Genomic DNA, 26,507 nt, shown 5'->3' with positions numbered 1-26,507 from the left:
TTCATTTTTTAGCCTGTTTTCGCTCTAGCTGGTGAAAGGCAGGGAGATAACATAGTTCGCTTATAGAGGAGTTTACCTAAAGGTGAACTTTATAAGCATTTGTGTGTGTTAACTCTCATTCAATAAGTGAATTGGGGTGCTAGCACATCTTCCAAGCTTCCAGCATTCTCTTTCTGCATTTATCCTGGAATATTTCTTGATCTTCAGTCTCAAGGAGATACACCCTTCCTTTACCCCACCCAAGCATGCTCAATGTACCCTTCCCCCAACAATCATGATCTGATGTTACTGTCACATCAGAAACCGTTCTCTGAGAAACTCACATCCTCAAATTGTACTTAGGCAACTACTCCTTGGGTGAAAAACATCTCATTGAGTTGATGGTGGTGATAGAATTTCATTTTTTTTTTTTTTTTTCAGTTGAGGATTTCTGTATCTTCAAAAACAAAATAGCCTTGTTCTGTGAAGTTGCCTAGAGTTTTGCATATTTGAGCAAACACACATTGCTTCCAATATACAGGAAAAAATGGAGAATTCACTATAAAATATTCCATAATTACTTTTTGGCTAGCTCATGTTTGTGAATTCTGTCGGAGATGCCGTGAGATGGCAAGATCAGGTTCATTCATTTGACAAATATTACTTGCATGTCTGTGTTTGTCCAGAATTATGTTAAGGCCCTGGGAGATACTGGGATGAATAAAGCCAATCCCTGCCTACAGGAAACCGTTCCGGGGGAGACAGATTAGAGCACCATGGGTTACCATTTGGAGTTGAAGGTGGGTGCAGAGTCAAGGTGAAGGAAGACTTGCAGGAAAGGACAGCCAGTGTTTGTGACACCCATGTTTCCAGACTGCTGCCCCTTTTCTAGTTCCTCCAACGTGAGTAGAATTGCTTGGTCTTTCCACAGTAAATTTTTGTTGGATGATAGCTGTAGGTGACCTGTAGATTTCTCATCATTTAAAATAATCTTGTCCTTCATCAGTCTCTTTCCTCTTCTCCTTGAAACATTTACTTGGAGAACTATAGAGATTTCTGCAGTTAGCATAACAGTAATTGTGGTAGCCTCCATGCCTGGCAGACCAGTTTGGCATTAAAAAAGAGGCTTCCAGGGAACACGTAATTCCTTGCTACATATTGAAGCTTATCACCTTTTTAAAAAAATAATACTACCCCAAACCCTGCCGTTATTTGAAGATATTTGAGTAGAGATTCAGGGTGTTTAGGTGTTTAATTTTTTGAAGGGAGAGTTTGACGGTTAAAATTGGTTTGCATTATAATACTATTCATCTTTAGGAAAACTGCTAAGAGTATCTTAGTCTCTGTTTTCTGACCCATTATCCTTCCTTCCATATTAACAATCTATAGCTTTCCTTTTTTTTTTTTTTCTTTTTGTACTATAAGTGTGTCCATAAATCTGCCCAGGGATTTAAAAAATTCTTACCTAAAATACTGGGTGTGGAAGTAGATGTTTAGATAGTTGCCCAAAGGGCATGACACTTCTGAAGAAGTAATACTGTTAGAACCTTGTGCCTTTTTCAGCCCGGGTAGGCATACCCAAGCAGTATGAGCGAGTTCTTGAAATAGGCCTAGCTATTTAGGTAATTTACTTTGTATTCACAGAATAAAATTGATTTTATGCCAGAACCTTGCTCAGGCAGGCCTTTTGGTTTCCTCCTCTAATCTGTCTCTGGGAAGTGCTGATTATTGCATCTTCATGATAAGTGCTTAAGTTTATTTGTGAGGCATTAGCTTTAACGTGCATTGTCTTATTTCTTCCTCACAGCAATCCTATGAGGCTTTGTCTGTTTCAAATATATTTGCCCAGTATTTAAGCATGACTGATTAAAAAAGAGAGAGAGCCCACCCCTACCCCCACCCCAAATACATCTCTTTCAAGGGCTTTGTAGCATTCTAGTTTGGGAAGCAAGAGTGAACTAGCCAGCAAATAGGGCCAGACACCAAGTCCTAGGTTTTCCCAGGAGCACCTCACAGAAGGCTGACTGTAAATCTAGGAACAGTTCAGTGTGCTGAGTGTTACATGAGACAAGCCCAGAGCTCCGAGGAGGAAGCTGTGGACAGATTCATATAGACGTGTGTTTGGGAGAAGGAAAGTTACATAGAAGAATGCTAATAGAGAGTAAACACAAATGTGGCAGAGACCTTTGAGTAAAAATTTTTATCCTTAATTTTTAAAATCTCAATCTAATTTTTGTATTTTCCTTTATAATTACATAATATACTTAATAATGCAGAATTTTAAAAGATATACAGTGAAAATCTTCCATTACTCTGGCCCTCCAGCCACTTAGTTTTCGTTTCTAGGAGTAATTAATGTTATAGATTTCTTGTGTTATTCCCAATGGTATTTTATGCATAATAAGTAACTCAACATATATATTCTCTTCTGACGTCACCTTTTCATTTCAAATCCTGGCATGTATTGCACCTGGTTTTCTCCCTCCCCCGTAACAGTATAGCTTGGAGATTACCCAAATCATTGCACGAAGAGCGCCCTCATTCTTTGTCATGCCTGCGTAGTATTTCTGCCTCAGGGGCATGTAACACAGTTTTCTTAGCCAATTACCTCTAGATGGGAGTTTAGAGTTTTTCCAGTACCTTACTATTTGGAGACTAGGCTGAAGTGAATAACTTTGTGCGTATATCTTTTTGTACATGTAGGAGCTGGTGCTAGAGGTAAAATTGCTGGGTCAGAGCATGAGAAAATAGAATTTGGTGGCTCCTGCCAAATTGCTATCTTCAGCGATTGTGCTGTTTTACCCTCCCACCAACCACGGTATTTGAGCGCCTATTTCCCCACATCTATCTCATAGACACAGAATTGTCCGTCTTTCTTTTTTTGTTTTGCCAATCTGATATGTGAAAAATAGTTTCTAAGAGTAGTCTTAATGTTTTGAAGGAGAAAACAATGCAAAACAATTTCCTTTTTGTCCTCGTGTGTTTATTTCTGTGTAGTTTGTTAATTAAGATGTTGGCTTATAATTCAAAGAAGCTACTGTATTTAGAAAGTCTCTAATGCTTTAAAAATTGGGAATTTGTTTTCATATTCTGAGTTCGGAGGCTGAAAACTGTGCCAGCAAATGTTGATTGGTTGCCTCTGTGTGGCAGGCAGCGTGTGATTGGTGATTTAGCAAGGCAGAGCTGGCCCCTGCGGTCATGGAACTGGTAATCTAGGAGAAGCAGAGATGGTGGGACATGAGGCGGTTTGACAGCCGTGGGAGCACATGCACAGTTTTGGGAGTGAGAGAGTCAAGGAATATTTTCCAGAAGATGGTCTTTAATCTGCCACTCAGAGTCTGAGTAGTTGTTTTCCCAACACAGGTGGGAGAGGGAAATGGGCTCCAGGCAGGGGCAAGAAGAGTGTGCCTTATCTAGTTAGTTTGGGATAGGTGAGCAGCAAGTAGACACTATAGACTGAACCATAGTCCAAAAGTTGACATATGTTTGAAGAAAAATAGCATGAGAATTTGTTTAATCTTTTAAAACATAAAATGAGAGAGAACCTATTGGGGTTTCTTTAAAAGCTGTCACACCAGTGAAGACTGCCTTGATAATGTTGGCCCCATGTATTTATTTCACATATCAGTGCCTCCTGATAGTTTTTTTTTTTTGCGGTACGCGGTCCTCTCACTGTTGTGGCCTCTCCCGTTGCGGAGCACAGGCTCTGGATGCGCAGGCTCAGCGGCCATGGCTCACGGGCCCAGCCGCTCTGCGGCATGTGGGATCTTCCCGGACCGGGGCACGAACCCGTGTCCCCTCCATCGGCAGGCGGACTCTCAACCACTGCGCCACCAGGGAAGCCCCTCAAACTAAGTTTATTTATTGATTGATTGATTTATGGCTGCGTTGGGTCTTCACTGCTGCGCGCGGGCTTTCTCTAGTTGTGGCGAGTGGGGGCTACTTTTCATTGTGGTGCGTGGGCCTCTCACTGCAGTGGCTTCTCGTTGAGCACGGACTTTAGGCGCGCGGGCTTCAGTAGTTGTGACATGTGGGCTCAGTAGTTGTGGCGCATGGGCTTAGTTGCTCCTTGGCAGTGGGAATGTTCCCGGACCAGGGCTCAAACCCATGTCCCCTGAATTGACAGGCAGATTCTTAACAACTGCGCCACAAGGGAAGTCCCTCCTGTTAGTTTTTAAAGGTTCACACTTGACCTTCATACTTGACCACACATACCAACCCTGTGAAGCGGTTAGGATTGGTAATATTATCCCTTTATTGCCATGAGGAGATAGTCCCAGGGAAGTTGAATCTTAGCCAGCATTGCAAGAACCAGTCCTCGGCAGAGCCAGAACTAGAATCCAAGATCTTTTGACTTCCCTCGTCAGCAGTCTGCCTTTGTGCTCCCTGCAGTTCTGGTTAGTGATAACTAAGCCTTTTTGAGAACAGCATTGTTAAAAAAAGTGCTGCTCTGTTGAAACTTGAGAGGCTTAAAACACAGTATTGCCAGAGCCTCCTGGTCTTAACGGTGAGGTATATTTCTTCCGTCCGGCTCTTTTTAGCTTATTAAAACAAACTGTGTCGTGCTTAGAAGACATTTACTGACATATTTTGGTATCAGTGCATTTCCTTAGGATCACACAATATCATTCCAAGAGGAGTGAGAAATCAGACCGAGGCCAGCATCGCTGCCTTTTCTGGTCTGAAGTACCCGCAGTAGTAAGAGGCAGTTAAGTCTGAATACCAACTTCTTTGCACAAACACAGGGAAAACAGTACTCTTTGACAATGGTTTTGGTCATGCATACGACAACTGGGATCATATCTCCTCCTTAAATACTAATCTATCTGTCTCTTGCCTGAAGTTGAGGTTTCTGGAAAAGTAGTGTAGCAACATTCGGAAGTCAGGCTCAGTCACTTGAGAGCGTTGTGTGACCTTGGACATGTAACTTAATTTCTTTAGAATTCAGTCTTCATTTTAAAAACTGGGGGTTATACCACAAAGATTGATGTGAGAATGAAATGGAGCATTACTCAGGATTCCCTCAAATTTTTATTTCATTTTTCAGTGTCTGTAATAAGGGATGTATCTACAGTTGATGCGTACATTTAGTGCCGTAGCTTTTCCCCTTCCAAGTTAATGATGGTGCATTTTACAATAGATGGTATCAAACGGAGGAAATGTGTGAGAATTTAATGCAGTATCAAGTACAATATGTATTCAATAAGTAGCTACTATTTTTTTTATTATTATTGAATAGGATTATGGTTCCTGTGTTAAGGCCATACCCCATGGGGAAGTGAGGGCTCCGCTGGGAGGTCCGTGTATATACAGGATACCGTATGTGTGAGGTAGCCGAGCTGCTCTCCTCTGGGAACCTAGATGTTGAAGATGGGAGACAACAGTGTGATTTGTGGTTGTGAGTGTCTAAAGTCAGTGCCTCTGACCCTGAAGGTGCGCTAGACAGGGAAGGACCTGCAAACTAGAGCTTCTGCATTCATGCAGTTAGCACAGATTGTTTTTGCTGCTGCTTTTTAATCATCCCTTGTTCTTTGAAGAAGTCTTACCTAAAGATCTTCAGCCTTAACTTGGCTGAGCTTCAGAGAGGCTGATTATTTACTCCTTGGCCACAGTGTTGAAGGGAGAGCCTGGCTTCTCTGAGTAGGGGTGGCATTACTCAGCTGGGGACCCTGTGAGGAAAGTGGATTTTAAGGAAGGGGATTAAGCCATAATGGTTTGTTGAACTGCCCCTCCCTTTTTGGAAAGTCTCCTTCCAGTGGCAGACTTGGAGGTGCCAAGTTGTACTTTTTAAAACGAGGCAGCCGGTCCTTATGGATCTTCCTCTGCAAACAGCTGAGATACCTACTGTACTCTAGTTTGAGTCTCTAATTTGGGTCAGGGAAGAGTGGGGATATGAATCTTGGGTAGATGGAACATAAAATAGGCTCATACTATACAGACGATCTGGTAAACCTCCCCCCGCACCCCGACCCTTTTTTTTTTTTTTTTTGGTACGCGAGCCTCACGGTTGTGGCCTCTCCCGTTGCGGAGCACAGGCTCTGGATGCGCAGGCTCAGTGGCCATGGCTCACGGGCCCAGCCGCTCCGTGGCACGTGGGATCTTCCCGGACCGGGGCACAAACCCTCGTCCCCTGCATCGGCAGGTGGACTCTCAACCACTGCGCCACCAGGGAAGGGCACCCCCCCCCCCCCGCCGTTAAATAAAGCTGTAAGGCATACCTTGGTACACACAGAAGTATTTAGAGGTAAATACCTTGGTACACACAGAAGTATTTAGAGGTAAAAGGGCATTAGCTCTAACTCTCTAACTTACTCTTGAATGGCTCAGTGTAGATGTGTGGGTGGAGGGCAGGGAGAGAAAAATAGAAAGCAAACTGTGGTAGAATGCCAGCATTTGGGGAATCTGAGTGAAGGGTTTGTAGGAATTTCTTTTACTGTTTTAATTATTTTTCTGTAAGTGTGAAGTTCTTTCCAAAGAAAAAGTTGAAAATACCTTGAGCATCTTTCCATGCAAGTACACGTGTTTATGTTATTTTATGATCATTTCCAGTTATTTGCCATTATAAACAGTGCTGCATGGAGATCTTTACATATGATATATCCTCATGTATTTGGAATGGAATTCTGGCACCCCTTTGAAATACCCCCACTTTCATAATGGACCTGATAAGAAAATTCACAGTACATTAACCAATTAATGCTTGAGCCTTAGACTTTAGTTAGAAATTTAAACGGGTTAAATGGTGACTGTTGAGCAATATTTATCTTACCCTGATACCAATAAACAATAATCTTTGGAAAAAATTTCTTCAGTCCTGGTTCATCTCATGTAATAAAATTTTAGGGAAAAAAATGAATCTTTTAGTGACATAAAACGTCTTGGCTAAGGGTTGATGGCTTGAGTAGTAATGAAGATCAGAAAGTCTTTGAATGTCCTGAAGTTGTAGGTTCCTGACTCCATTCTTTTGGAAGCAGTGGGCAAATCTTTTTTTGCCCTCATTTCAACTGTGCCTCACTGTTTCGTTGATTGCCGTATTTTTTTTTTTTTTTTTTTTTTTGGCTGCATTGGGCCTTCGTTGCTGCGCGCAGGCTTTCTCTAGTTGCTGCGCACGGGCTTTCTCTAGTTGCAGCGAGCGGGGGCTACTCTTCGTTGCGGTGCTCGGGCTTCTCATTGCGGTGCCTCTCCCGTTGCGGAGCGCAGGCTCTAGGCGCGCAGGCCTCAGTAGTTGTGGCACGCAGCCTCAGTAGTTGTGGCTTGCAGGCTCAGTTGCTCCGCAGCATGTGGGATCCTCCTGGACCAGGGGTCGAACCTATGTCCCCTGCAGTGACAGGCGGATTCTTAACCACTGCGCCACCAGGGAAGTCCCTCAAAAATTTTTTTAATTGAAGCATAGCTGATTTACACTGTTGTGTTAATTCTGCTGTACAGCAAAGTGATTCAATTGTACATACATACACATTCTTTTTTAAAATATTCTTTTCCCTTATGGATATTGAATATAGGTCTCTGTGCTATACAGTAGGACCTTGTTGTTTATCCATTCTGTATATCAAAGCTTATTACATCTTCCAATCCCAGCATCCCACTCCATCCCTCCCCTAACCCCGTCCCCCCATGACTGCCAGATATTTTAACTGGATTCTCATTCTCATTCCAGCAGCAGATAGGATGAGGGGACTATTTAACCAGAGTCAGGAGTCATATGCTCTGTTCTGTTGATTAACTTTCAACTCCTAATTGTCGTTGTTCCTAATGATGCGTGTGAAAGATTAAAACCGTAGGATATAGTTACATTTTACCCGCAGGTCAAAACAGCATTCATTGTTTCTGACATTTGTGCTATAATATTTGGTCCAATTTTTAGGCATTCTTTAATAGTCTTGAAAAACAAAAATTGGGTAAGCAGGTCCTGTTGTTGACATGCATAATGCATAAAGGCAGGTCCAGTAGGGCCAGCAGAGAAAGGGGATACCCTTGATTCTTTGGTTATACCTCCTAACTTCCAGACCATAACTCAAAAATAGCAAACTGCAAACATTTCAATAAAATCATCTCCATGAAATTTACATGTTTTAAAACCAGACCTAGGCAGGTCAAATTGCATCTGAATTTTGTCGTGTCCATTAGATTCAATTCCAAGAGAGTGTGAATGCTGTATGCTCTTTTCCTTTTTCCTTAAAGAAACTGGAATGAGGGAAATGGTGGATTAATAAACCCTAGATCAGGAATTAACAACCAATGCTGTATTAAATTACACTCAAATTAGAGATGAGAGCCCTGAAAAGAACCCTTTTCCATCTACACTCTGGCTGTGAGGCAAGTATTGGACCAACTGACTGGGAAGAACAGTGCTTTCTTCACAGCAGGGGCAGTAATGGGAGGGGGGTGTGTTATACAGGAGTTGCCCAGGGCACTTGGCTCATGAATTGACACACAGCGAAAGCTGATATTCCATTAAAAATTGTGAAGTCAGGGGATTTGTTCCATATCTCTAGTTAAGGAAAAGTGATTTTTTTAAAAAAAGATTTTACTTTTCCATTTTCTTTGTACTTAAAAATGTAAAGACTGTAAAATGACATTTCCTAGAAACTATGGTTGTGATACTAACAACAGCAGCTGTCATTTGTTTAGCTGGGGATAAGCAAGGTGATCTTTCCTTTAAGACCCTAGGTAATCTCCTCTCTCCCTAGGGTCTGTCTCTGGAGAACTATTTTGTGTGTGTGTGTGTGTGTGTGCGCGCGCGCGCGCACGCGCGTGCGCACGCATAAGATGGAAATGCTGACTTCAAGTAGGGCTAGAATTTAAAATGAATTTTTGGCAGGTAAAATTTTTAATATTTTAGAATATTACCATAATATTACCATAAAATCTATCCTTGATAGGATGCTGGCCTCCTTCCTGTGGGCTCAGTAAGATGTTCAGAGTGATTGCCATCTTCATGTTCACGTAACTTGGCTCACTGGACAGATGTTGCTATAAAGCAGCAAACTAACACCACCTTCACTTTTGTTATATCTGTTATTCCCCTAGATTTACTAATGTACTAATTTTCTTTAATATACATATTTTCCACCAGAAGCTTTTGACCTAAGGGTCATAATTCGTCTGTCATTGTCTCCAGCAGAAACCTTTCCTTCACGATTAGATCAGGTTAATCTCTCTGGTTTTATTTCATCCAGAAGGTGAAGTTTCTCCTATTTAGCTCGTAAGAGGTGGGCCCTGAGGTGATTCTACTTACAAGAGTGTTGCTGTATTAATTAATACCAGCATTCTAGTTGTTTTTTGTTTGTGTGCTAATCTTTTTCTTGCTTTTCCTGTTCAGCAGACCTACTCCAGTGAAGTCCATTGTGTTGAAGAGATTCTGAAGGTGAGCTTATTGTTATTATTTCTCGCTTGAAGAAATACTTAAGTAGGCAGACATATATTCATTTTCTTTGACTTCAATGAACAGTTGCCATTCTGAACTCCTTTAAACAGTTTCTCCCCTCATACCTCCCAAAGTAAAATAAACCAGAATAATAACAAAGGGAGTCTTAGGACATTATTGAACTATCTGACAGATTTTAATTGAAATGAAGTCTACAAACTGCGAGGCATTTGGACCAGAGTCTTACGACATCTCCCTTAAGCTTTTCTGGCTGTCTGTAGAGACCCTGGAGAATTGCTCACCTCCCAGAGAGTAGATGCCCTGTGTTGCTGCAGCAGGGGGCACCAGGGGTTAAGTAGTGCTTGGTTTTCACCTCTTGGTGTTTTATAGGTGACACTTTATATGTTTGGCCTTATCGTCAGTGAGACCATGAATTTTTAAAGGGATAAAAAGAAAAATAGTAGAAAGTAAATGGACATCTTTACACCTACCTTGAAAGGGTTATTTTTTGCTCTTGTTGATTGAGACCATGCCAGGAACATTTGTGCTGCTTCTACAAATACATCATTGAATCCATTATCCATTTGTTCAGTTTTCCTTGCACAAGGATGACAGATTCCTTTTAGAATTCAGTTCCAGGAAAATAAATAAATTCTCCTGATGAACCGGCTTGCTTTCTTTTTATCAGAGAAGAATTATGTAAACTGTTATGTGTCCCATTTTGGCTTTAACTTCCAGGAAATCTAGAGCTAAATTTAATGCTCAAATACAGTAATTGTAATGACTGAGAGTTTTGTTTATTTCTCATTCCTCCTCTGTGGCTCTTAATTTTCTTCCATGTCACTTTTAATGATACTGTTACTTTATCTTTTGCTATAACGTTTCTGATTTTTGTTCTCTGGTTTTTTTTTGGAAGTAGGAGAGATATGACACATGTACCTATTAATTTTTATCCCCACTACACACTTTTTCCTCAAAATATGCTTACCCAATTTTTTCCTTTAAGTTTTCATTGCAAAGTATTAAGTGAGGTGGTGCTGAAACCAGTAATTAAGTATATTGGTTACCTTCTCATTTGTGCAATTTTTGACAAAGGTGGTATCTAGCCAGATGTTTGGAAAACAGTTCCATTATTTTTGTCTTACTATCTTTGGTATCCTACTTTTGTAGTTAGAGTTTTCTAAGAAATACCTCTAAGGAAACATACTTTGTATTGCTGAAAATGAGAAATTTTTGCCAACCAGTAAGTAAGATTAATAATAAGATATCTTGATCAAGCTTTTGTTTTATCCTCTCCCTCTGGTATTTCTGAAATTCTTTGGTAAGATGAGTCATAAAAGTAACAAACGACTTAGTTATGAAATAATAGCCTTAGCATTTTCTCTGAAATTGTGTGTGATTTGTTCCATGGTTATTTCAAAAGTAAATGCAACAATGTAGATTAGTTGTCTCCTGCATGTGTCAAATGCTTCTGTTAACGTTTTGATGTGTGTTAATATATGACTTGTTGAGTCCTTTATGTAAGGTGATAGTATTAGAACATCAGGCAAGCATTTTTAATTTAATAAACTCGTCCATCCTCCCTCCCCTCTCAGCCAACATCACTTTAATGAGTTCTTGCTTACCTGGAAATGCTTGAAAGTCAATGGTTAATACGAGCCACAGGTGAGTGTTTTCATTTGGAAGTCTTAAAGAGAGAGAGTAAATCGCAGGATGTCCTGGACTGAAGAGGGGCATGGGTCTCTGCTTTGTGGAGACTTAGAATCTGTCCCCTTCTCTTCTCTTTTGGGGCCTCAGTTAAGTCACTTGTACTCCCTGGACTTCAGTTTCCTCACTGGTAAAATGAAGGCCCTGGGCTGGTAGGTAGTAGATGACTCTAGGGTCAAATCCAGCTCTCACTCTCTGATGTAGATCCAGATACTTCCCTCTGCCTCGTGGTTTCTGTTCTTATCTCCTACCAGTAATTTATGAAGATTGCCAGGAATCCTAACACAGATTTTTCTGATGGGCAATAGAAGCAGTAAATAGTTCCCTAAAGGAGAAAATCAATTATAGACGATAGTGTTTGGTTCTCTGGTGGAAATGTTAAGAGTCGCAGTGTTTTACTGAAGGGGCATTGGTGGCCTGTGACTTGTGCAGACTGGCAGGGTAAGAAGGTAGCAGGCAACACTACCAGCAACCAGGAAATGGGTCATGCACAAGGGTCCAGATGGGGATGGTGCCCTCAGTGGGTGTATGGAAACGGCTCAGGTTTTCTACAGCCTGGACAGCCTTTTGGGGCAGTTAATGCAGTGCTTGTAGACATTATCTCAGTGCAACATTCCAGTGACACTGGTACAACGAGTGGTAGCATTGTACCACTCGTTGTACCAGTGTCACTGGAATGTTCATTTATTCAGCAAATACCTGTGAAGGTGCATATACTTTTCTAGGCACTGGGGTGCCGTGTGAATAAGAGTCCTTCCTCTTGTGGAGACCATAGTGGGGAAGATAAATATATAATAAAATGTCAGTTGTTGATAAGCACTGTGAGTCATATAGCAGGCAAGTGATTGGAGGAAAAGGCAGAGGAAAGAGTGCAGAAGCCTCGAGGTGGAAACGGGTTGGTGTATTAGAAAAACAGCGATAACTAGACAGAGTGTCTAGAGCAAAATGAGCAGGGTGGAGAGTGGGGAGGAGATAGCAGCTGTGGCACCTGGAAGGCCAGGAGTGAAGCAGGTGCTAAGTGATTTACCCCCATTCACGTGATAAGTCATTGTTAAAGTAGGGAGTGAATTCAGGGCCCTGCAATTCTGGGTACCCTCCTCTCCTTACGGCCCCAATTCTCATAAGGCCTAACTTCCCCTAGTAAGCTGAGCATTTAGGGAAGTATATAAATTCTTTCACACTATCAGCAAACCACTTAAGGCCTGAAAGAGTTTATGCACTTTCCAACTGCCTAATTTAATAGCCGGGGCAGCCTTAGGCATTGAGAGTACAATAGATATTTCCTGGGAATCATTGGTGACTAAAAGTCATAGACACCATTGGGATTCTATAAAGAAATTCTTGGAAGATAGAAGGATGATACTTTCAGACACCTTTGCAATTACTACAAGTTTTTACATCATAATGTTCTCATGGTCCCATACCTTAGAGTATAGTCAAATAAATAAAACAACAGGAAACTCTTTGGTGCAGTATTAAAATTCTTTAAAAACTAGGCTTTTAATTTTTTAAGTGCTTTCTCTGACCGTGTATTCCAGCACTTTATGCTCTGAAAAATAAGTGGTCTTCATCCACCTCTTCCTGAGAACTAAGGCTCAGAGAGCTCAAACTCCTCAGGCGTACCTGACCAGCGGGTGAGAGTTAAGATCCAATCTGGGTCCCTGGCTCCAGAGCTGCTACTCTTTCCATTATACTTTAGTATAGAATTCCTCTTTTGTACTGAACAAAAGATGGTTAGTCAAGTGAGCAAGGGCATGATATCACCTTTAACAAAAATTACTCGAGCCAGCATCGGTTACTTTGCTTGTCACTCTGCCAGGTCATTTCTGTCTGTTCTGAGGTTCTAGCAACCCAGAGGGTGGCTGTGGGGAAGGGCAGGGAAGATGTGCGCAGAGGTGGGGAATGGGGATGCTTGCCCAGCTCCATCTCCAGTTGTTGCAAGGATCAGATGGCATTTCTGTGGTGATGGAGAGGTTGGTCAGCACTTGGAAAAGCACAGTGTGTAATGTAAAATAGATAGCTAGTGGGAAGCAGCTGCATAGCACAGGGATATCAGCTCGGTGCTTTGTGACTACCTCCAGAGGTGGGATAGGGAGGGTGGGAGGGAGGGAGACGCAAGACGGAAGAGATATGGGGATATATGTATAAGTGATTCACTTTGTTATAAAGCAGAAACTAACACACCATTGTAAAGCAATTGTACTCCAATAAAGATGTTAAAAAAAAAAAAAACACTGTTGTACAGGTGAGGTAACATAGTGTTATCTGGGGTCCCCAGTGTGCTGGTGGAGGGTTGCTTGTCAATCTTAAGCCAGTTTGCCTGGCAGGTCTGACACACGTGGGGATGGACTTCTTTCTCTCAGACTCCAACGCAAAGGGGCCATTCCCTGTGCTTTCAGCCATTGGCTTCCTGGGGGACCTGATCCTGTCATTTTAGACCTTGTTTTTCTCAGCTGTAAAAGGAAGGGGCTGACGTTAATCTCCAGTTCCATTTTAGCTCTTCAACAAAGTGTGTGTGCGTGTGCATATTTGCGATTAGACACCTTTAATATGACATTTTGTTTTTCAGCAAGTGAATGTGCTTAGAAAAAAGAACTCATGTCAAGATAAATATATTAATTGGGAAGGTATAGAAATCTTGCTTCCATGAAACTTCTGTTAATGAAAAGGGATGGTCACTTTCTAAGGCCTTCTCTGCAAAAGTTCTTATGTACTAATAATGTGTATCAGGGAAGGGTCAAATCCATTAAAACTCTCCCAAGTGGAACAAGTGACCTGAATTACTTGTTTGCTTAAGTCAAACAGGAAAGTTCTTCTTCCTTTGAACTTAAATAATTCCAGGAAATGCAATAAAGAAGCTGAGAGAGAAAGCATTGAGACAGGACTGAGTTTTCATAGTTACACAAGCTCTGGTAATACCTACTACCGTTTTTATGCTTCATGCTGCTCAGAGTGTTAAGACCATTCCTGTTCCATGCTCTTGTTTTTCTTCTTCGAACTGATTTCTTTTCAGTTCTGTTTGTTGGAGAGCTTCAGCTTTTGAACATAGCCCACCAAGTAGGAGCTTTTTTAAAAAGTAAATGAAATAACTTTTAAGATTTCACTTTTCATTTACCATCACTCCACTCTGCATTCAGTTTAAAAAGTTAACTTAAATAGCAATAAATGTTCTATTTATAATTTACCTTTTCTTCCCGTTCCAAATCTCTTTCCAGGAAATGACCCATTCATGGCCTCCACCTTTGACAGCAATACACACGCCTAGTACAGCTGAGCCCTCCAAATTTCCTTTTCCTGCAAAGGTAATTCCTTACAAGTCTAGCAGGCACTGCATCCACACCAGTGACAAGTGTGAAGTATCACTGTGTGCCAGATTAATCAAGTAGTATTTGTTGAACTCTTTAGAGATTAGGTTAATATTGCAATTAATTTAGCTACTAAAGTACTTCCTAATGCTTTCAAATACTTCACTCTCCAATTACGTCAGTAAGAACATCTTACGTTTGTATAGGGTTTTGTAGCTTATGAAAGTATTCAGGACTTTACAATAAATTCATTTTTGAGGTTCTTTACCTTAGAAGAGGGACACGGAGGTACAGGAGAATTAAGTGAGGTAGGGTGTCTGCTTCCTAGTTCAGGACTTAGATATGTTACAGATACACATTTACACTTGTCATACCTCCTACATTTTCTTAAAGTTTAATGCAATCAGCTGCATTCGTGATGGTTTTAATAGCAAGGTGAACTGCCTACTTGCACATTTCTGTTTAAGTATTTGTGAACAGTATATTAACAACACTGTCCCCTCGCCTTTTCTACTTTTGGATAACATTCAGCATATAGAAATATCACCTTCAGATCTGTGTTCAGTCCAGCCTGTTACACATGCACATTGTTAATATATTATCACTCTTCTTTTCCATGATGTCATTGAGATTTTATCTACCCAAACCAGAATTTACCATGTTAGATACTTTACATATTTTCTAATGATAGTTTTTTTCTCAAAAAATGTAATTTATTATTATTGATTTTAAGGTAAAACATTATACTTTGTGTTGAAAATCCTTGACACCAAAGGAAGAATAAACTTTAGGAAACAACAGAAGCAATACAACCTATTTTATTAAAAATTAGATGTATCAATATTTATCAGATTTAACAGTGATGCAACCTTGGATTTATAAACCTTAATATTTTATTAACTAGAGATTTTTATTTTTCTTTCTAGGATTCTCAGCATATCAGTTCTGCAACCCTAAACCAAAGTAAGTAAATATGTGGAACTGATTATTGCATTGGAGAACAAAGCATGTTTTTACTGTTTTAATGTAGAAAACATTAATGAAAAATGCTCCAGCAGAGATGAAGCCTTCCTACGGTTAAAGAATAGGAAGGAAGGGCAACCATAAAGCTGTTCTTTAGGTGGAGTTTCAGATTATTGCAAAGAGTTAACGAAGATGTCTTAGTAAAGTACCTAACAAATAAAATATAATTTGGTATTACCTCACATATGATAAATATCTTGAGAGTGACTCTAAATGCACTGTTACCCAGGAATTGTATATAAGAATAGATTGGGGTATTTTGTGTGTTTCTTGTATTTATTTTAAACAAAACCAAGAAATTTTTATAAGGAAGAGAGCACATAGTTTCTCTAGACCTTCTATATGTATTTGTCATGTAATTCTTTTTTTGGTTCCTTTTAATGGATTGTAAATACTTGAGAATTCAGTGGGAAACAGAAGAAAGTTAACTGGATCCAGCCTTTCTCTTTATCAGTAACCTCTCGGTTCATTAAATTCTTTGTGTCCCAACTACATGCAAGGCATTTCAGGCCTTACAAAAATGACTGGTGTATTTGCAGTCATTTAGTTCATCAACATATGGTGAGTGCCCAAGTTACGAAGTGTTAGTCTTCAAAGGATAGGGAGACCAAAGTAGGGTGCGTGGTGTGCATATATGTGTTGGGAGAAGATTGCTCATAGATATTCCATAGAGGTGACTCTTCTTGAAATATCTCCACCTTAGTCTTTTTCCTCACTTGTGTTTTTCCCTTGATTATCCTGTTGTTTAAATTGCAAGGATATGAGGAGAGTAAAAAAGATGAGAAAAACAAGAAATGAAATAATCTTCCTCTAGAACAGGGATAGGCACACTACAGCCTGAGAGACAAATCTGTTGTACAGCTAGTTTTTGTAAAGAAGGTTTTATTAGGACACAGCCGTGCTCATTCATTTATTATTATGCCACAAGGTGTGGCATGCAAAGTCTAAAATATTTACTATCAGACCTTTACAGAAAATGTTTGCTGCCCCCTGCTCTAGAAGTACTGAATAAGACTTTGCAAATAACTCCTAACTAATTTCCCCCAGAGACTTCCCTGGCAGTCCAATGGTTAAGACTCCGTGCTTCCACTGCAGGAGGCACATGTTCGATCCCTGGTCAGGGAATGAAGATCCCGTATGCTGTGTGATGTGGCCAAAAATAAATAATAATAATAAAAGTAAATAAATTTCCCCCAAATGCAGAGAGATAAACCTGATCATCTTGCACAGTATTGGGGAGACTGGGAAATCTTTTTTTCTCAACATCTTGGCAGCCTATCCAAAGATAGATAACGGGTGAAGTGGCATAAGTCTGCAGGTGGGTCACCAGCTCAGCTGTGGGCAGGATTGCTGTGCGTTCCTTTACCTCTTGCCCCTCACCCCACCCCCAAATTTGCTAGGGCTGCCAGTCATGCAGATTATATGCCTTCCACTGAATTACTTACAGCTTGCATGATTGCTACCTCCTGGTTTAGAAAGACCCTGTAATCCTTTAAACTGTCTGATTTCTCCTTTTAGCAAAATATAGTTGAACATGAGCTGGTAAGCACTTTCTTCGCCAGGGGTGGTGGCCCTCCAGGCCTGTGGAATAGTGTAGGCTGATTCCTCCTTGCCCTGATGAGAAATTTTCAGACACTGGCAGGTCCCCTGTAGGTCTTGGCTCAGCAGATGCTTACCTTGGGGTCTTTTATGCTGCTGCTGGAAACCCTTTTTACCTCTGTGAGAATGTGGCCTTTGGGGGGCCTAGTTGGATCCTGGAGGGGTCTGGTTGTATGTTGGATGAAGAAGGAATGGAGTGTGTGCAGATAAAGCTTTCAGAAAAGTGGAGTGTGACATATATTTCTCAAAGTATGCCCAGCAAGATAATTCAGATTTCTTGAAAAATTGTGGTTTTTTGAATAAATGAATGGGGGCTGTTGAATAGTGGGGGGATGGGTGGGAGCACAGTGGGCCAAGGACAGAGTCTATAAAAGAGAGTGCTAGCAAATCACGAATAGATATGTGACGTGAAACCAGGTGAGGGTGACTGCAGCCCCATCCTAGTGCTTCCACAAGGGAGCCCCGCCAGCTGACAGTCTGTAGAGAATGAAGTATAGGGATTTTACTTGTATGTCCCAGTATTTATGTTCGCATGTGCAAAAAACACGGCTGCCTAAGGATTACCAGAGCCTCGTTGAGCTTAGGACCGGGTCAAGATGACTGTGTAGGAGTACATGTGAGTGTACTTTAGCCCCTCTAATTTGTAGTGCCAGCCCTAGCTTGCTAGCCAGAAGGGCATGCAATTTAAAAATATCATATAAGAGCTGCTGCCACCATGAGGATAAAGCGTTTAATTGCAAATATTCAAGGGCCTCCACATGACATTAGTGGTCACTCTCCTCACCCCTGTCTGAAAGGCACCTGTATTTCCATTCCCCTTCTGCTTCAGGTCCGTATTACCTCAGGCCTAGACAAACACAGCCTCCCAGCTGGTCTGCAGCCTCCACACTTAACATTTCCCATTCCTTTCTAGGTTACATCAGGTAGCACCCGCAGGTTAATCTTTCTGAGGAATAGCTGCATCGTGCTTTGGAGATGTCTCATTCCCTGACAACTGAAGTTTTAACATCCTGTTGTGGCACTCAGAGCCCTCTAAAATCTGACTTCCCTGCTCCCCCCATGCTGCCTACCACACACTCTGCACCCCAGCCTTCCCTTCTCATAATCTGTACCATTTCAACTCCTCCCATGTTCGACCTTCGCTCACTGTCTCTTCTGCCTGAAGGCCTTCCCCACCCTCATCTGCCTCTTGCCAGCAGTCATTCTGTCAAAATCTCACCTATCCTTTGTGACACAATTAATTTTGTTTCTTTTCTAATTTGCCTTCTTTTGTCATGACCAACAGAGTGACCAATCTGTAGATTCCTGGGACAGTTCATTTAGATGATTGATTTTCGTGCTGATTTTGCATTGCCTAGGGTTGTAGATAACACGTGCCTGTTTGATGTCCCTCAGTCAGCTGTACGCTCATCGAGGACGGGGTCAGATGCCTTGAACATCTTGGTGTCTAATAGGCAGTTGGTAAATAGCAGTTGAATAAACGAATGGGGGCTGTTGAATAGTGGGGGGATGGGTGGGAGCACAGTGGGCCAAAGACAGAGTCTATAAAAGAGAGTGCTAGCAAATCACGGATAGATATGTGACGTGAAACCAGGTGAGGGTGACTGCAGCCCCATCCTAGTGCTTCCACAAGGGAGCCCCGCCAGCTGACAGCAAGGAGAGTCTCCTGCCCATGGCAGTGTGGTCGGCATGCCAGGTGGCGCTTTCAAAGTGTGTTTGCTCTTTTTAGGGCTTTCCAGTTCTGTGCAAGCCCTCTCTCTAGACGTAACATAAATGTTATTTTATAAGCAGTGTATAGCACTCTGGTTTGACATAATTGAAGTATAGTGAGTGTTTAGGTTAAAGTGGGGGGACAGCAAAAAAAGAAGGAATTTATAGCTAACGGTCTCCTCTGATCATTTTTCCCTCGCTCACAGAACAATATGATGCATCTTCAAAAACCCACAGTAATTCTCAGCAGGGAACATCGTAAGTAAAATTCTTTTGTTTATTAAAAGTTTATAATACAACATTGTAATTTCCCATGTAAATCTGTTGCTTAGTTTTTTTTTCCTCCTTGCTTTCAAGTAATGACTCATAAAATACTGCTGCAGTGTAAAGGGAAGAAATGACCAACATTTCTATTTGGATTAAATTCTCCTGTTGAAGGTTTAGGAACCTTAAGATTTTGCTAAGGAGTTTTCTCAAAAAGAAAGGCATTTGAGCCATTATTTACATATTAACTGTGGAAAATAGAAGGTTTTAGCTTTATAAATTTCAGTCTTAAATAGTTTTAGCTTGTGGAAACAAATTTCGGGGGATGTGCACAATTTCAGACTTTCTGCCACTTTTTTGGCCTAGTTTTAACTAATAAAGAATGAGTCTTACTGCCCAGCTGTGCTTTATTAAGGCCAAGTAAGTCCAGATATATTTTGGGTTTTTGGAACAGTTGAAACTACATAGTAAAGATTTTTAAACCAGCATTTTGACCCAATTTGTCATTTCTTGGTGGTATTGAACTAGTATTTCTTTCTTTTCATGACTAGCAGTGGTTCAGGGACTAAGTGAGGAGGCCTTTCTCTCCTCAGTATTTGATCAATTACTAACACAGAGTTGCTAGTCTCTGAGGATTTCAGGTTCAAGCTCCAGCTTTCTTCTATTTTCAAGGCATAGTATTTGTTCTGTGTATTTTGGGAGGGGGTGTTGCTGTGGACTGAATATTTTAAAAACTGTACAGTTGAGGCAAAGAGGTTCTTTTATCTCCTCACCGTGACTGAATATGGAACGGGGTTAAATCACTATTCCTAAGTGCCAAGTCCTTGATGTAATTGTTTTCACATCTCCACAGCAAAGTAAGAAAAAAAGAATAACGATTTGTTGTTGTTGTTGTTAACAAGATAAATTTATTGGGAGTTCCCTGGAGGTCCAGTAGTTAGTTAGGACAGTGCGCTTTCACTGTGGAGGGTGCGGGTTTGATCGCTGGTCAGGGAACTAAGATCCCGCAAGCTGTGCGGCACAGCCAAAAACAAAAAAATAAAAAATTTTTAAAAATATAAGTTTATTATAGTTTGAAGGATGGATTTTTGTATGTGTAATAAAAACCTGTTTCATTTGTGGTTCTGGCTGATGGTGAGGTTTTGCTTATTTTTATTGTCCTTTACTAGAAAAAAAAAATTAACCCTGTGTTATTCTTTGCCTGTTTCTTTTTTGGCCTTTTCTTTTTTCCCCTTTCTTTTTGTTTAAAAAAATTTTTTTACCCTTGAGTTCTGAAAGTCTAGAATCACCGACTTAGCTTAACCAACTACCTCCTCCTCTAAATATAATCTATCTGATGCCTGGTGGAGAATAGACAGGACGGTGCCAAGGACCACACTTACAATAATTGTGTGGACTCTCTGTGACTTCCCCAAGGGTTTACACCTTGTGCTGTTTGTGATGGTTGATAGTAAAGCTGTTTAGACCATAAGAGGCCCCGGCTGATGGTCTTTGGCGGGGGCAGCAAGGAAAGGGGAGCTGAGAGCATCCCACTTGGCAATAAGAACAGAAAGGAGGAGCTCCCTGAGGAATGAGCGGGTGGAAGCAGTGGCACCAAAGGGAGGAAGTGGCTGTGTCCCTGGGAAGTGTGTGTAGAGGAAGAAAGGCAGCTGGGTCTGATCTGGGCCCGGGCAGGCCAAAGCTGCAGCCTCCCACACCAACTTTCATCAGCTTTCCGACGAGGTAGTTGATAGGGATTCGGACCATTTTCTGTGACAATTTTGCTACTCAGAGAAATGGGTGGTTCTCCTGATTTAAGTGAGTTAAACCATTGAAGTCAGAGGTGCCTGCAAGTTTATATGCTCATATATTGTGACATATGTAGTGTTTTCTAGATAAAAACTATTGGTTTACCCTATATAAAATTACCTAGAGGGGGGAACTTCCCTGGTGGCGCAGTGGTTAAGAATCCGCCTGCCAATGCAGGAGACACAGGTTCGAGCCTTGATCCGGAAAGATCCCACGTGCCACGGAGCAACTAAGCCCCGTGCACCACAACTACTGAGCCTGCGTTCTAGAGCCAGTGAGCCGCAATTACTGAAGCCCTCGCGCCTAGAACCCATGCTCCGCAACATGCGGGCAATGAGAAGCCCGCAACGAAGAGTGGTCACCGCTCGTCTCAACTAGAGGAAGCCCGTGCGTAGCAACGAAGAATCAACACAACCAAAAATAAAATTAATTAATTAAAAAAAATTCTCTTAAAAAAATTATCTAGAGGGAATTCCCTGGTGGTCCAGTGGTTAGGATTCTGCGCTGTCACTGCTGGGGCCTGGATTCGATCCCTGGTTGGGGAAATAATATCCTGCATGGCTGCGCAGTGTGACCAAATTAAAAAAAAAGTTACCTAGGAAAGAATATTTGTTTTGATCCTAATAAACTTGGAGAAGGAATGAAAGTAGGGCCTAGTACAGGTGAAGAGGACAAGAGGGATAGAGAAAAGAAGGTAATACTGAAACTGGGTGGATACAAACGGTTGTGTGTGGTGGGGCTGGTGGTATTGATAAGTGCCAAAATGAAATGTACCTATGGGAAAAAGAAATCACTTTTATGGAGCTTGGATGAAAGCAGTGTCCCAATTAATCTGTAGAGTACAGTCGTTTCAGAGTTAGTATGGCACATCTCTTAGTGTTCGAAGGTTAATTTGATCTAGTGTCAGCATTAGGGTTCTTTGACAAGCAGTTAAACTGTTTGAATGTCACATAGAGTGGCAGGGAGATGGTCTAATGCACTTTGAATGTCAGGAAAGAAAATGTTAATTACAGGGTCATTTGTACTTCGGTTTTAAAAATCCATATAGGTCTTACTGCTTTTTCTTTCAGAGTTACTAGTACTTGGGCCTCCTTACAGAAGCAGAGCAGTACATATAAAAGGGAAAAAGAGGGGCCTGGCACTAGAGAATAAACCGTGGAGAGTCTGTATTAACTCTCACATCTGTCCAGACTTGGGGGCAGGGGACGGTTAGCCAGCTCGTAGAGGATGTAGGTGTGAAAGAAATGTGCTAAATCTGTTACTTTTAATCTCTGTAGTTGAAGCTCTAGTTAATTATCAAATGATGAATTCTTTCTACCAGGTACCTCAGGGAAGTGATAAACTAGGGATCCAGTGCTATTTGCCTCTAAGTTTGAGTGGGGTGGGGGGAATGTTGGTTTAAGGGCTCCTAGCTTTGGAATCCTCTTCCTTTCCACGACTTGGGTCTGTTGAGTTCTCAGGGCAAAGTACCAAAGTATTTCCTTTTTCTGTACAGCTATTACGTCCTTCACGTGATTGTGGATAGTTCCTTTTCTGTACAGTCAAACACAGTGTCCTAATGTCAGTGCTTTTGCCAACCTCTCAAAAGGGATAACGTGTTAATGTTTTAGAAACTATAGAGCAGTTGATGGGCATTATTGTGGCTAACTTCCTTCTCCCTCCCATCCCCTACCCTAGCCCCAAACTGCCAAGTCCTTACTAGATGGTGCCCTCCTTTATGTTTCTTATTTTTGCTTCAGAAATCGTCACTACCTATTTAGACTAAGAGACAGAAATTAGCAGTTATAGCAATTTGGAATTTTTATTACTTACTTGGGAAGTTTCTTTTGAAATGAGGCAAGTATTTGGATGTGAAGATTGGGATTGTCCTGGAAGTGTGACGAGACGGAATGGTGCAAAGTTAATAAAGGCTGGGAAGAGTCTGATACCTTTTTAAATGAGCCTGAGTTTTCAACTTTTGCTCAAAGCATTATTTTAAATATCTTGCTAAAAAACTAAGGAAGACCCAGTCTATCAGTTTACTGCAGTATAAAATCATCGCATCAGGACAAGTGTCAGCTGAAATGTCCGAGAATTAAGTCTGAAGAAATGCCTTGCTTGTTCGTTTTAATCATATTTGACCTAAGGAAAAAAGTTTTTTACTTTTCTAGGTAGTTCTTTTTGTCTTATTTTTAAAAGTTGTGCTAGATGCAAACTAGTATGTATAGAATGGATAAATAACAAGGTCTTACTGTATAGCACAGAGCACTATATTCAATATCCTGTGATAAACCATAATGGAAAAGAGTATAAAAAAGAATGTGTATTGTGTGTGTGTGTGTGTGTGTGTGTGTATAACTGAATCATTTTGCTCTACAGCAGAAGTTAACACAACAATTATAAATCAACTATAATTTTTTTTAAAAAGTGCTATATGAAGGTGTCTTACCTGGGATCTTTATTTCAATTGACAGCTCTGACTTAAAGTGCTGTTTGCTGATAAATGTATGGTTGAAGTAGCAGAGCTCACCCTAATGGGCAAAACTTATAAATTATTTGTCCTTGAGATTATACCCCTATCCCTTATTAACAGTTCTTCAGCTCTTCTGAAAACAAGTAACAGACATTTGTGCTGGTCAGTAATACATTTGTAGGTCTACATTAAACCTTCAGCTTCTCAGAATGTAAATGGAGATCTTGTTGTTAATAATAATTCTCAGTTCTCAAATATCTGGCATTGCTGGAAAAAGATACACTTTATTGTCACTCCAAACTTAACAAGTGATTGTGAATCCAAAGTTATTGGTATTCATAACTATTTTATTAATCTAGATATAGAAGGAAATGTTCTGTTTGTTTTCAAGAGAAAAAGTAGAGGGTGTAAAATGAAAGAGAATAAGGAATATAGCTGGTTTTTTTTTTTTTTTTTTTTTTTTAGTGAGTTACTATTAGCCATGCTATGGAGAAATGAGAATTTGTAATATTGGATATTGAAGAAATTTTCATGCTTAGGTAAAAGCAAACAAATGGTCATTATGTGCAATGTTTAATCTGCTTATTTCAGAATTACAGTTACTAGGACACATTAAATCAATATTTAGAATATGCTGAAACTCCCAAATGCAGAATCACCTCCTTTCATGGTAGAATTATAGTCTTTTGGAATAGTCAGTTTAATTCTTGGGGTTCTGGCTTTAGGAGACAATATTCTAGGATCCCTTGCAGGACAATATTTAACTTAACACTGTATACAAGTTTATGCCGTAAACTTGCATAATATTGAAGGGATATTTTGGTGAGGCTATGAAATGAAGCATGTTTTAAATAATTATAAAAATACTGCTAAGGTGCTGGAAGATCATCTTATTCAAAGTATTCCTCTTGGAGCTATATATATTTCTTAAATGATGGCTTGAACTACTCTGGGAGCACCCCTTTAGGATAACATAATACTTCCATACTTGGTCTTAGACCAAAGGTCAAATAAAATGGACAAGAAGAATAAATTTATCAAGTGCCTGGTTTATAATAGGTAAGTGTTACGTAAATGGGTTTGCTTATGTTCTACATAAGAAAAGTCATTCTCATCGTTCTTTAACATGCTTTGACCCCAGTTATATAAATATTGGCTTCTGGGCTGGATGCCAGGCTATTTGGAGATACTTCCAAAAATTGCTTCCACTCATCCATTCAGTACATAATTATTAAATACACGCTGTGTGCCCAGTGCTGGTTTAGGTACTTGGGGAAATAGTAGCCAGTGAGACAAAAGTCCTTGTCTTCCATGCCTTGTAACTCAATGCGGGTGGCATGTAATACAAACTAGGTGATGTGACAGAGACAGGCTTGAGGAAGCAGGGTTGTTTTTTTTTTTTGGGTGGTGTTGATACTTCTGGGAGGCTCAGGAAAGGTCCCTCGGAGAAGGTGACATTTGATCTGGAGCCTGAATGACGAGAGGGAGGCAGATAATACTTGCCACCTTTAAAGGGCCTTGATGGGCTACAGGCTCTGAAGACATTTGAAAACTGCTAGGGAGTAATTCTTATTGGAAGTGACTGCTTTGAAGTATTCATTTGCATTTGGAAAACATGGTTTTAAGGGTGTCCTTAAGAGTCTATTTAAGTCTCATTTTTAATCATGCTGCTAATTTACTACAGTAAGTGACCCCAGATTAATTTAAGCATAGATTGAAAAATTGAGCAAGATGTTTTTATTAGCCCTAAAAGCAGTTGGTACATTCCCCCCACTCTGGGTTGCTGGGTTTCTAAAGCAGCAAGGTGTTGTTTACTTGCACAAGAATTCATATTCTCCCCGTCCATTCCCACCCCTTTCATCCACCCTGCAGAGGCCTCCAAGGCCCTCTATAACCTACCTCTCCACCTCCTCTCCTATACCCCCCAACACACACACACACACACACACACACACACACACACACACACATATATTCTGGCCACATTGGCCTCTTTGCTCTTTTCTATGCCTTAATCACCCTCCCCATTTCCTGCATTGTGCTCCCTCCTCCTTTCAGGTCCCTCCTTGTATGTCATCCCCTTATCAGTACAGTCTTCCCTAACTACCCTAACCAGAAGAACAACCCACACCCATCCTTTCTCTTTTATGCTTACTTCCCCCTCCCTAGGCTTCTTACCCATTGAGAAAGAATATAGTTTGGTTATTTATCTCCCTCCCCTAGACTCTGAGTGCACAAGAGCAGGGGTTTCTGTCTGCTTAGAGTTGTATCTGTAAAGTCTAGAGCAGGGCCTGGCATATAGTAAGTACTTAGGATAAATGTAGAAGGAAAAACATTGCACATAAACTTGATTAAATACCTATAAACAATGTTTAATAGAAATATAATTTTCAGCAATAATTTTTCTAGATTTTCTTTCTAGTTGTCCAGTATGTCATCTTATACTAGTACCTTATTTATTGTACTTAATGATTTAATCTTATTTATTAACTTTAACTTTTCCCTCATTTATACTCTTGTGATTTTTCTAATCTTCACTTCATCCATGGAGTTTAAATAATCTTTTATATCTTTGGCTGCAATTTTTGCCTTATCAACTGCTAGGTCATTTACTATAGTGAATCATGTACCAAGTCGCTTTTCCCTCTGCACTGTTAGTCCACCATCTCCCGTAGACAGTCTCCCCATGAATTTGAATTCTGCCAACTGCTGTCACCATTTGGAGAGTCCCCCTTGTATGTTGTGTTATAAGGGATTAAGGTCTGCTTTTTCATTTTAAAAAATTTATTGTATGCGGAGCCCTCTTTCTAACTCGTCACTTCCCATCATCTCCTAGAAAAAGCATTTGCAGTCCATATTTCTGCCCTGTATCAAAAAAGGAAAGTATAGGCTTTCCTGGTGGCGCAGTGGTTGAGAGTCCGCCTGTCGATGCAGGGGACACGGGTTCATGGCCCGGTCCGGGAAGATCCCACATGCCGCGGAGCTTGCGCGTCCGGAGCCTGTGCTCCACAACGGGAGAGGCCACAGCAGTGAGGGGCCTGCGTACCGCCAAAAAAAAAAAGGAAAGTACGTTCTCACATGCTCATTAGTGGTTTCTGAAAAGTAGGTATCAGTTTATTTGCCATTTTGAGCACATCTAATACCAGGGTTGAGACTATTAACTGCAAGTTAAGTACCGTGAGCTTGCCTTCACTTGCTCTTTTCCAAATAAAAGGTATGGCCCGATCATAGGAAACGTTAAGCTAAGAAATCAGTGTATTGAAATAGTTTTGGAGTTCTGAATTGAGATGTTACAGAATATTGGCAGTTGAAG

General features: G+C 40.7%; 1 protein-coding gene across 5 annotated transcripts in view; it reads left to right on the top strand.

Moving 5' to 3' along the window:
• Positions 1-26,507, top strand: part of AFF1 (AF4/FMR2 family member 1) — a 205,772-nt gene that overhangs the window by 140,592 nt on the left and 38,673 nt on the right. For 4 of the 5 annotated variants that reach the window (XM_029235699.1, XM_029235702.1, XM_029235701.1 and 1 more), the window contains 4 exons: positions 9,302-9,346; positions 14,269-14,355; positions 15,285-15,321; positions 18,897-18,948. In XM_029235699.1, the coding sequence (XP_029091532.1) occupies positions 9,302-9,346; positions 14,269-14,355; positions 15,285-15,321; positions 18,897-18,948 (221 nt within the window). The remainder of the gene's footprint in view (positions 1-9,301; positions 9,347-14,268; positions 14,356-15,284; positions 15,322-18,896; positions 18,949-26,507) is intronic. The other variant, XM_029235700.1, reaches the window with a different exon arrangement.

This window comes from Monodon monoceros, unplaced genomic scaffold, assembly GCF_005190385.1.
Source record: "Monodon monoceros isolate NGI ecotype Baffin Bay Population unplaced genomic scaffold, NGI_Narwhal_1 Super_Scaffold_20, whole genome shotgun sequence".
Classification (NCBI taxonomy): Eukaryota; Metazoa; Chordata; class Mammalia; order Artiodactyla; family Monodontidae; genus Monodon; species Monodon monoceros.
This window is presented reverse-complemented; position numbering and strand designations above follow the sequence as displayed.